The sequence below is a fragment of the Lolium perenne genome, chromosome 1 (genome assembly GCF_019359855.2).
Source record: "Lolium perenne isolate Kyuss_39 chromosome 1, Kyuss_2.0, whole genome shotgun sequence".
In the NCBI taxonomy this organism is placed as follows: Eukaryota; Viridiplantae; Streptophyta; class Magnoliopsida; order Poales; family Poaceae; genus Lolium; species Lolium perenne.
Genome location: NC_067244.2, coordinates 174,059,427 through 174,071,221, shown reverse-complemented (window position 1 = coordinate 174,071,221; position 11,795 = coordinate 174,059,427). Strand labels below are relative to the sequence as shown.

Genomic DNA, 11,795 nt, shown 5'->3' with positions numbered 1-11,795 from the left:
CGAGAGGACCATGCTTGCCTGCAAATGGTATACATAGAACAGGAAATTAGAACCGCACCAAATGCATGGGCCGTACCTCTCCTCAAGGTATTACATGGAGCGAAAAAATTCGGCATGACCTCTCCTCAAAGTAGGACATATGGGTAGTGCAAAATTTGCCGAAACGGAAATGAATCAACATTTCGGCAAACATCCATGCACCACACCGGCACACACACAAGCGCTTCACCTGCAACAAGCATCCATACACACGACGGCCACACAAGATCTACAAGCATATGCATGTCTCCTCCAAGCATATGTATGTCTCCTCCAACTACTCACCTTCTAGATTCGATACCGAGACGAGACCGCGATCGATGAGTTCGAGAGGAGGAGAGAGTATGGAGAGCCTTCTCCTCAACTCCAATTAAGTATCAACCAAAGTAAGTGCAATAAATACCCAAGCAAGTGAAAAGTAGAGTCAAAATGGTATGAGAGAGAAGGGGGGACGAGCTAGATGGAGGAAGAAGAATGGCTTGTGTAGTGTGGTAGGTGGGAGGTTGGCTCACTTTTGTAGATCTGGGTCGCCAATTCTGTGGCGCACCGAGAACAATGCGCCACAGAATACATTATTTCTGTGGCGCACCAGGCTAACTGCGCCACAGAATAGCTTATTTTTGTGGCGCACCGTGGCCGTGCGCCACAGAATATCTTATTTTTGTGGCGCACTGTGGTACGTGCGCCATAGAAATAGTAAAACCAATGATTGGGGGTGACAGGTTGTGGGGCCCACCAAGTTTTTGTGGCGCACGGTTCGCTGGTGCGCCACAAAATTAAGCTATTTCTGTGGCGCACCTTGCCTGGTGCGCCACAAAATAAATTTCTGTGGCGCATTTTTCGAGGTGCGCCACAGAACTAAGCTCCGCCTATAAGGGTTTTCCTACTAGTGCACCCCTCCCCTTGCCCCTATATAACTAGAGGGGGTGCAGGGGGCTCGCCATCATACCCTAGCCGGCCTCCCCCTTGTTGCCCCTCTCCCTCCTCCATTTCTAATGCGCGTACGTGAAGCCCTGCCCCGAAGGAATCTCCACCAGACACCACTATTGCCGCCGCTGGTTGTAGATCTCATCTACCTCTTCATCGTACTTGTTGGATCAAGAAGGAGGAGACACCATTGTGTTGCACATGTGCATAACTCGGAGGCGTCGTTCGTTACGACGTTGACCGGGGAGGAGGAAATCTACATCAACCACATTGTTAACACTTGCGCTTATCAATCTGCAAGGGTATGTAGATCTCTCTCTCTCTACTTGCATCTCTTAGAATGGATCATGGCTCTTGTAGATCTAATCTTGTTTTTGTTCGCCCTTCATAGGATTTTTTATTTACTTTCTATGGCGAATCCCATCAATATCTACCCATAAACGTGTTGTGAAGTGTATAAAGTAGATTGTCTATCCCTTTCCATCAGTTCGAACTTTTGTTTCAAGTGGTTAGTGCATGAAGCTTAACATGGTAGCAGAGCCCTAGGTCTCGAGTTCAAATCCTGTCTTTCACATGGTTTTCGCAATTAAGACTAAAAATTGCTGCCCCCCTCTTTAGCCACCGCTGTTTCGGTGTGCTCTTCTTCTTTCACGTGTTCACTTTCTCTTCTCCCGTCACACGCGAGTGGGGGTGTTGTGAAGTGTATAAAGTAGATTGCCTATCCCTTTCCATCAGTTCGGACTTTTGATTCAAGTGGTTAGTGCATGAAGCTTAACAAAACGTACTTGGGATCCTTCTCGAATGGAAAGCGTTCAAGCCCTAAAAAAGGAATTGCCATTTTACGCTTTTGTTGATCCCCACATGATATGATTTTCTGAAAATTGAGGCACCTAAAGTTGCACACCTTTTTTTGCGAATTCTTAGAGCTTTATAGATTAACTGACAGGATTACAATCACTCTGAAGTGTATCAGCGGGAAAACCTGGATTATAATTAATCCACATGCATCTTTTCGTACATAATTTTGTGATTCATCAGATCCTGAAGGTTGGGCTGCACGCTAGATTGTTGACAACATTCGATAGGGAGAATGTACCGAAAATAACCCGTTTTTCTCCTGGGTCCATGCCCACTCATCCTCTGCGAAACGACCAAGAGGAATCTGGTGGATATCACGTTTGTCTGTCTCAATAAAATTCTCCTCTAGCTTTTCCTCATACCAACACAATTGCTCGTTATCGATCAGTTCATCCGCCATTGTAGCTTTAGCTCCAGGCTTTTTACACAATGGTGGACCATTAAAGTTGCACACTGCATACCACACAATTGCACTCTCTAAAGTTGTGCAGTTATTTCATATTTATTGAAAACTCGGAAATATATAATTGGACAATGGGATGGGGGCTGCCGGGGTAACTAGTTGCTTGCGTCCAGATTTTTTTTTAAATATCGGCTGTGGAAATTATCATCGGTCGATCTTTTAATTATGTTAGAAACTGTTGACCCAATGTTGAGATAGCAAAATTCACATTCTTTTGAACTATGAAAAAATGTGTGCTTTGCACAATATGAAGAACTTACTACATTACCATGGATATATATTATGGATATGTACGCAGAAATGTGTCTGAGACTTCCTTAACTCTCTCAATCGACAATGGGATGCGGGCTGCAGGGGTAACTAGTTGCAAAATTTTGCGTCCAGTTTTTTTAAGATACCGGTTGTGGAAATTATTAACAGTCGATCTTTTAATTATGTTAGAAACTGTTGACCCAATGTTGAGATTGCAAAATTCACATTCTTTTGAACTATAAAAAAATTGTGTGCTTTGCACAATATGAAGAACTTACTACATCACCATGGATTTTTTTTTGATATATATGTACGCAGAAATGTGTCCGAGACTTTGTTAATTCTCTCAATCAGCAGCCATAGGCACTCCTTAAAACGAATCATGTCAATGCAATTTTTGGCTTGTAGATTACACATGGGCCAGTGATACAAAAGCTTAGAAATACAAGACTTGAACTGAAGAATAGTGCAGAGAACCTATGAATAGACATCATGGTGCATAATACATAAGATCCATTTTGTAGCAGCACTTGTCTCTTCATATCGTACAGGCACATGTACTTACATCTACACGCTTAGCGACTGACTATACGCACGCAGCAAGGAATATACAGCTGCTCCATGACAGTCGACAGGATAGTTAGTTGTGCTACAATATACAGCTCACATGCTCCCCCAATACACAGCGTAAGAAATTATACAAGACCATAATAAATAAAGAAGGACTAGACGGCCTCTCGGGCCTTAGCCGGGCGACATCGGCGGGGCGGAGCAGCTTGGTGGGCCGAGCCAGCGTGCGAAGGCGTCGAGAGTGCGGCTGTCGGCGCGGTAGTGTCGCTGGGTGAACCGCATGAGGTCGGCCCACGTGAAGTCCGGGTACAGCCGGGGCGCCGGCGCCGGAGACGACGGCGGCGGCGGGCGCACCAGGCGGTCGTGGCGTGGGCAGAGGAAGTAGGCCAGCGAGCGGCGCTCCTGCTCCCGGTGCACCACCGCGCGGTGGAGGCAGCTCTTGTACCGCCCGTTCGACAGCGCCTGCTTACAACAGAGTGAGATAAGCTAATTTGTCTGTGAATCGTGGGTGCATCACTAATTAGAAAGGCGTGAGCTTTGTGTGCAAGACTGAGGAACCGTGGGAACTGGGAACCGTGGGAGAGTGGACGAGGCGTACGGTGCTGTGTCGGAACGAAGGAGCATGACGACGTGCAGAGCGCCGGGTCGACTCACCGATGCCTTGCGGACAGGCGCAGGCGCACGGCAAGCGAAAGCTACATCCGTCGTGCATGGCATGCCATGGCATTGGCGCCAAAACTAGGAAACCGACGGCGTCACGTGCAGGGGCCGTACCGGGGAAGGGGAGGGCCCCGCCGGCCACCACCGCCTGCCGGCGTACGACAGCCAAGATAGGCAAGCGTCCAAAACGGCTAAAACAGAAAGGAACCACATAACCTTATGCTGGCACTCCGTCTTGGTGGCTCAAAACTTCGAAACAGACAACTGACTCGATCACTATGGTACATGTGTGCGTAGACAAGTCAAGGCGTGCGTGTTGCAATCGTGCATAACCCACTGGAGGCTGAGTAAGCCAAATACAGTGTGTGGGTCCTACGTGCACATGAAGTCCATACAAATTTTCATAGAACGAGGACAACTTTGTGTCCTTCGGTTAAAAAAAAAGGCAAAATTTCAGCTCCAACATTGGCTTAATAGAGCTTGCACTTTTTTTTCTCTAGGACACAAGTCTATCATTCATTATACCACTACCTCTGTTTCTAAATATAGAAGATTTTTTTTCTCAAGGGGTCAAACATAACTATTCAGGCCATTAAAAAAAAAAAGCAAACTTGAATAGTGAGACACGCTAAAACTTGAAGAGAAATTCATTTTGTGTTCCAAATTGCTACTTCTTCTCTTTTGTTATTATGAAATTGTAGTGCAAATATTCATTGAGAGACGATAAAACAGGGAAAACTCTAATATGATAGAAAACAAATGAAGAATGAGAAGAAGCCAAAAAAAAGCAAAAATGAACACAACATCCATGACTATGCACATAGTAGAACCATGTTGAGATCCCAATTATGTCATCTTCAGGAAAATGGGAAGTACCCAATGCCTCATATCTATTCTATTCAGCAGATATTTGTGCCTGATGTCCTTGTTGAGGTTAAGTAATCTGCCGGGCATAGGGTTCTCGAAGCAATTCTCTCTTAGGTTTCCATACGAGTAGTTTCCTTATCCTATTAATCATGGCTATCATCTTTGTCATGGATCGTCTTGACAAGTGTAGTAGAAAAGCTCCTTTAAGATGTAAGAGTAGCTTATCATCGTCATTTGTGTACCAAAATATTCAAAAAAGGGGGGGAAACCATGAACTCTGCAAAGACGGGTGGACGAACCATTTGTTAGGACATTTTTTTTTTGTAATGGGGGCACGACTAAACTGGGTTGAGCATCCAATAGAAAGAGAGGGATTAGGGCCCTCAAGAAAAAGTAGGAAAGTAGATGCTTTTTATGGCTCGAGAAAATCATATGTGTAAGTTTCAAAAGGCTCTTAGAAAAATCATTGAGATATGTTATGTGAAGTTTTATATTTAAATATATTCATGTAACCAATATAAAAATAACAAATACATGTATATTATGTAGTAAGTTCCAAATTTTGTCTGGAGTTTGCTGGATCAGAGGTATTCGGTCGTGCGCACCCATGCTTTTATTCCGACCGATTGGTTCTGGAGGGAGCGGCGCGAAGCTCTTTTTCTGTGTTGACATCAAGTGACTATGGATCCATGATGAAAGTCGGAAGAAGAGAATTTCATGAAGGCCGGAGGGGAGGACTAGCTAAGGGAGGTTCAAGTCTCCACGCTGTTGAGGGACTTGCTTGGTGTTCCGGGCTTCACAGCAGCGGTATGAAAGTGGGGGCGACAACACAGGTGAAGTGCAGAGTCCTACCTTTCAGGGTGAAAATCCAAGGTCTGGCCTTAATTGGTTGTGCCTGGCAATGACCTTGGTGGAGGCATTGTTTTGAGAGCGGGGACTATCTTCAGGGTGAAAACCTAAGATCTTTGATCGGGCGACGACGGTGTTTGAGCATTGTTCCCTTCTTGGAGGCGTCGTTTTTGGAGAGTCTGTAATTCAGGTGTTGTCTTGGCGGTGGATGTATTGTTGTTGTTAGGCCCGAGATACTGTAGCGGGACTTTTGTTTCTTAGTTTTATTTTCTTGTTTTTGGCTGTGTGCATCCGTAGTGCCATTAGGGCGGTGCGTTGTTGCAGAGGCTGGGTGTAATGGGTATCTTCTTGATATTAATATATTCCCTTTATCGAAAAAAAAGTAAGTTCCAAATTTTGTAACTAAACCAAAAGGATATGATCTCAAACACTAAATTGATGGGCCAGATGCGGGGATCCACAGTTGGTGCGACCTGATGATGATTCACACCCTTGTTAATTATGTATAATGGTTAGCTTCTCGTATAAGCTGATGTTATAACTATACTCCCTTTGATCTATAGTAATTGTCGAGATCTAGTTCAAATTTGATTAAGTTAAACTAATGTCCTGACACTTGTCACGTATCGGAGGGAGTAGTAAAGATGGCACTAAGGGTAAAGGGTTTGCGATCTAGACGAAGACAAAAGAAAGCCCCACTATATCGTTCGTTTCCGTGGACAATTGGACATCATACATGCTAAATGCATATCATGACATGTCGACACGTACGAGGGGCACGGCACGAGACGCGACGCGACGCGACACCGTGGTGTACCGAGATCGGGAAGATCTAGTGCACATGCGACCGTACGTACCATGAATGTGTCGCCGATGTTGACGACGAGCTCTCCGGGCTTGGGCCGCACGGAGCGCCAGGCGCCGTCGAGAAACACCTGGAGCCCGTCCACGGCGCCGTCTTGCAGCAGGATGGTGAGCGCCGACGGGTCGCAGTGCGGCCCCGTCCCCATCGTCCTGTCCGGCTCCGGGCACCGCGGGTAATAGTTGCACCTCATGATGGAGCTGCCGTCGGCGAAGAAGTCCCTGTAGTAGCCTCTCCCCAGCCCCAGGCTCACCCCGAGCACCTCCATTATCGCCAGCGACGCCTCCTCCATCGCCTTGCAGTACTCCTGGTACACCTCCCTGCAGCATACACAGTTACACACCCACCCGACATTACTCATCCATATGTTACTTACAAGTGTGTTCCGTAGAAATATGAAATCGAAATGCAGAGCTGGTTGAGTGTTTACTGTTTAGTCATTCATGTTTTACTAACCCTAGGTCTTTGAAGTCGTCGCCTAGGGTGGAGGTGAAGTAGTCCACGACGACGCGGCTGTCGCCGTCGTCGTGGTCGTGGCCGAAGGAGAGAGTTTCCTTCCAGGGAAGCTTGGAGGCGAAGCGGTCGGCGTGGGCGGAGGCGTAGCCCGTGACGGTGCCGGGGGCGCGGCGTGCGCGCTGCTTGGTGGCGAGCGGGAGGTCGAAGAAGCCCCCGGCGCCGTCAAGCGCGGCGCGGGCTAGGGCCGGGTCCACGCCGTGCCCGGTCACCTGGAAGAAGCCGTGGCTCGCGCACGCGGCGGCCACCTGCGCCGCGGCATGGCGCATCCCGGCGGCGGAGCGCAGCGCCGCGCCAACGTCGACCACCGGCACGTCCAGCTCCGTCGTCGTCAACGACGACGGGTGCGTGTCTGCGTGGGGCCAGACGAAGGGAGCCGGGATCTCTTTCTTCAGGTGCCAGAGGTCAAGGACGTTGGTAACATTCTTGCTCTCTATCCCGTTCGGGTCGGCGGGGATACAACCCAGGGCAATTTCCATGGACGGAGTCGACATTGTTGCAGAGTTTGAGAGGTCGACCATGGTAAACACAGAAAAAACTAGTTAGCTATTCGTATATGGAAGTGGCGGGTTGGCGGTTGAATGGAGCTCTGCGGCTATTTATAACCAAACGAGCCGAGGGCCCGTTTGAAATACAACAATTGAATAACTTAAAATTCGCAAAAGTGCAGGTCTGATATAAATAACATATACTCCAGTTGTCTAGAGATAGATTAAACCATACTTCAGAACATCTAGAGAATAGATTATGTGAACATGTTTTAGGTGCACAAAAGTCGTCCACATGTCACGATCATAAAATGCTTGACCGGTCCCATGCCAAATGTTTGTTTTGTTGGAACGTTGCCCAAGCGATACTATGAATTCAGTATATGAATTTTTGGAGAGCAATTTTCCTGGTTCCGACAATAAGATGATTTGGAAGCTAAGATTTCTCTGAAGATACAGATTTTTGTGTGGCAAACTTTTAGAAATGGTATTCCTACGAGAGACAATATGAGACGTCGTAAATGGCTTGGTAATCTTACGTGCTCCTTCTGTAGGCAAATTGAGACTGTGAACCATTTATTTTTCACATGTCCTATTGCTCGTGTTGTTTGGGGGGGGGGGGGGGGGGGGGTGATGGGTAAATTCTTTGGTACCAATACATGTCCAAATTCTCTCTGGCAGGCAATATTTTGGTTTTATGCCTTTTACCTAGAGGGTCGAAAATGTATATGGTGGGGATTGCTGCTGTTTGTTGGACGATTTGGACAACTCGTAACTTTGTTACGTTTGAAGGATATACTCTCAAATCCCCTATTGAGGCTGTGTTACCATGTGTTCTTTTCTTCTATACTGGGCAGGTTTACAAGCAAATGACGTCAAGGAGAAGGTGGTGGCAGAGACCAGAAAGCTGACGAAGCTTGCTGCTGATGTTGCTAGGAAGATAAAGGTGGAGGATGTACAAGATTCTGCTATGATCGGCGGTTGAGGGGAAGTTTCGTGGGTGTTGGATTTTCAGAATGGTTGTTTAGATCTGTTAGTTGGCCTCTTAGCTTTCCTATGATAGTTTAATGAACTTCATGTATAAGAGTGTTGAGTGATACTTGGTGGTGGCAGGTTTTTGCCCTGTAGGGATGTTTCGAGATAGAAACATTCTCTTTCCTGCCACTTCTCCAGCTTGCTTTTCGGCCTGTTTTTTTACCCTGTTTTACTTTATTGCCCGTCGTTTGGTCTTTGTAGCGAGCCAACTATGTATTTCCGTTATGTTTCGTAATGGAAAGGGGGTTAGCCGGGCTGGAAAAAATGAATTGGGTGGAACAATTGTGTGCGCGTATGACGTACAAAACAGCTATCTAGATGCCTAATCACAGATCATCCTACGAAAATAGACGGCACACATAATACTATTTAGAAACACCGTTTGCCGGGTGCTGTTTTCATAGAAATGTCTACGATCAAAACAAGCAAGAGCCTCAAAACCACAAGACACGACTAATTTACTAACTTAATTTCTGTGATATATATGATTTTTTGCTTGTATACCAAACTGCACTGCATACTATTATTTGCTGGATTGGTAAATGCATACTATCGAAATGAACTCCAAAAGCTTGATGCGGCATTCCCTTCCGTAAAATTCTGGTTCCATCACCGTTTTCTATATATGCACCTCGTCTTGATCATTGAGGATTCATACTAACCATGTTGTGCTCGTAGACGACCCGGTACTAGGGGAAAAAAACTCCTTTCTTGATTTAAACACTGGATTCCGCATGGTACTTTCTTCATCCGATATGAGTTCTTCCCTAGTATTATAGGGTACAAACGATCTTCGTACTAAAATAAGAAGAAATTAGAGGACACAATTTAAAGGTTACAACACAAACAACATTCACACAAAAAACTACTTTTCGGGATTAAACCACCTAGGTGCTTAGCCCCTGCAAGAACCCAAACTTTAACTTCCATCCTGATTTTGGCGAAAATGATGGCGCGGGTGGTGCTCACATTCTTGAAGATCCTCGCATTTTGTTTATTCCAAATCTCTCGAAAGACGGACATGAGAAGGGAGGCCATGGCTTTCGTCTCCTGGCGTGGGTAAGAACAAGCTTAGTCACCACCGATGTTGTCGAAAGCCATCCAACTTGATGGGTTGAAATTGAGGAGCTCAAGCAAATCGTTTATCATATTCCAAATACGGAGGGAGTACCGGCACTAGAAGAGTATGTTTTTTTCGAAATGGGGTTCACCCCAGCCTCTACATCGGTTGATGCACACAACCTTTTATTAAAAAAACTGAATATTCAGAGTTTACAAATCATGGATCAACGAGGGTCGATACAAAAATCAACCACCGAAAAATAGGAAGACTACTAAGCAATCTATGCATCTTGTAATCTCTTAATAGGTAGCCAAGTAGCCTGGTAGAAAATATCCTGGGTAATCATTCGAAGGCGGTTGCATCCAGAAACCATTCACTCCCGCTGGTCCTCCGGGAGCAAGAAACGCCAAAGCTGAATCCAATGAACCATAGTGTGAATAACATGCAAGAAATTAGTGGAATCCTTTTTGTTAAAAACAATATCATTTCTGCAATTTCATATTGACCAACATAAAGCCGAAACACCTATGTGAATCCTAGCTTTATCAGTTTTGTCAGTTCCATTAAGCCAATTCCTAAACATATTTGTGACATTGGATGGAGGTGGAATATTGTATGCAGAAAAAACCACCCACCAAATAAGCCTAGCAAAAGGACAGGAAATAAACAAATGTTCAACTGATTCCTCAGCGTCACAGAAAGAGCATTTTGTATTTCCATTCCAATTCCTCATTGCTTGATTATCACGAGTCAAGAGGACTTTCTTACTAAGGAACCATATAAAGATTTTAATTTTTAGTGGGATTTTTATTTTCCAAAGATATTTACGAAGATATCTTGTATTCCCATTTAACATATCACCATACATAGATTTAACAGTGAATTTCCCTGAAAGTGTTAGACCCCAAACGAACTTATCTTGATCATAATTTAAATTTATCTCCATTAATCTTTGGCATAGGTGTACCCATTGATCCCATTTATCACCAATCAGCCTTCTCCGAAAACCAATGGACTATGTTGAACTCATAACATTTGCCACAGTATCATGCTAACGATGGACTATGTTGTATAGCTGGGGATACTGAGATGCAAGGGTATGATCACCTAACCATCTATCTTCCCAAAATCGCACTCCTTCTCTGGAGCCTACCTCAAATTTTCCTCTGCTAAAAATTCCCCCTTTAACTTTCATTAGTCCTTTCCAGAAGGGTGAATCAGTAGGCTTACTTTCAACTTCAAGCAAAATTTTCTGTGAAAGGTACTTGTTTTTAAGAGTTGTTTCCATAACCCTTCTTCAGAAAGGAGTTTAACTAGCCATTTACTAAGTAGGCAAGAATTTTTAATCTCCAGAACTTTCCAAGACCACCTTGGTCCTTAGGTCTGCAAATCGGGTTCCACTTAGTTAACCTATATTTCTTTTTTATTTTCCTCACATTGCCAAAAGAAACGTGATCAAAAAAAATATAATCTCTTCCTTATCCCTTTAGGTATATCGAAGAAGGATAGCATAAACATCGGTAAACTAATAAGAACAGAGTTAATCAATACAAGGCGGTCTCCATATGATAACAATTTTCCAGCCCAACATCCAAGTTTTCTCTCAAACCTACTTTCCACTGGATTCCATTCAGAATTTTTTAACTTTCTATAATTGAATGGAATACCCAAATATCTGAAGGGCAAAGAACCAGATTCACAACCAAATAGTTGTTTATACTGCTCCTCTTCCTCTTTGGCCTTACCAAAACAGAAAATCTAGCTTTTGTGAAAATTAATTTTTAGTCCTGACAATTTTTCAAAGAAACGCAATATTAGTTTCATATTTACAACCTTTTCAAAGTCGTGTTCCATGAAAAGTATCGTGTCATCGACATATTGCAGTATAAAAATTGCTCTGTCAACTAAATGAGGGATGAGACTTCCTATTTGTCCATCATCTTTCGCTCTTGCTATTAGGATAGCCAACATATCTGCAACAATGTTGAACAACATAGGTGACAGCAGGTCACCTTGTCGAAGACCCTTCCTGGTTTGAGAATAGTGACCAATATCATCATTGACCTTGATCCCTACACTTCCTCCTCTAACAAATTGTTCGATGAGATGACACCATTTGGGATCAAAACCTTTCATGCGCATAACTTGTTGAAGAAAAGGCCATTTTACCTTATCGTAAGCTTTCTCAAAATAAATTTTAAATATCACCCCATCCATTTTCTTCCGATGAAGTTCATGAGTGGTTTCATGTAAGACAACTACTCCTTCAAGAATATGTCGTCCTGGCATGAATGTCGACTGTGTAGGACTAATAACTATTTCGGCAACAGTATTAGCTCTAATAGTAGC

The 11,795-nt window shown here is 44.4% G+C and overlaps 1 protein-coding gene across 1 annotated transcript; it reads right to left on the bottom strand.

Moving 5' to 3' along the window:
* Positions 1 to 2,990: 2,990 nt before the first annotated feature.
* LOC127313187 (gibberellin 20 oxidase 2) lies at positions 2,991 to 7,427 on the bottom strand. Its single transcript, XM_051343743.1, has 3 exons — positions 6,804 to 7,427; positions 6,343 to 6,667; positions 2,991 to 3,571 (listed from the first exon to the last, which is right to left on the bottom strand). Exons 1-3 carry the CDS (start codon positions 7,379 to 7,381, stop codon positions 3,284 to 3,286), a joined length of 1,191 nt encoding a protein of 396 aa, XP_051199703.1. The 5' UTR covers positions 7,382 to 7,427; the 3' UTR covers positions 2,991 to 3,283.
* Positions 7,428 to 11,795: the final 4,368 nt, after the last annotated feature.

Coding starts and splice junctions, on each gene's coding strand:
- LOC127313187 (XM_051343743.1), bottom strand. CDS start 7,381: ATGGTCGACCTCTCAAACTCTGCAACAATGTCGACTCCGTCCATGGAA. Junction 6,668..6,803: donor GACGACTTCAAAGACCTAGG/GTTAGTAAAACA, acceptor TGTATGCTGCAG/GGAGGTGTACCAGGAGTACT. Junction 3,572..6,342: donor ACATCGGCGACACATTCATG/GTACGTACGGTC, acceptor TGTTGTAAGCAG/GCGCTGTCGAACGGGCGGTA.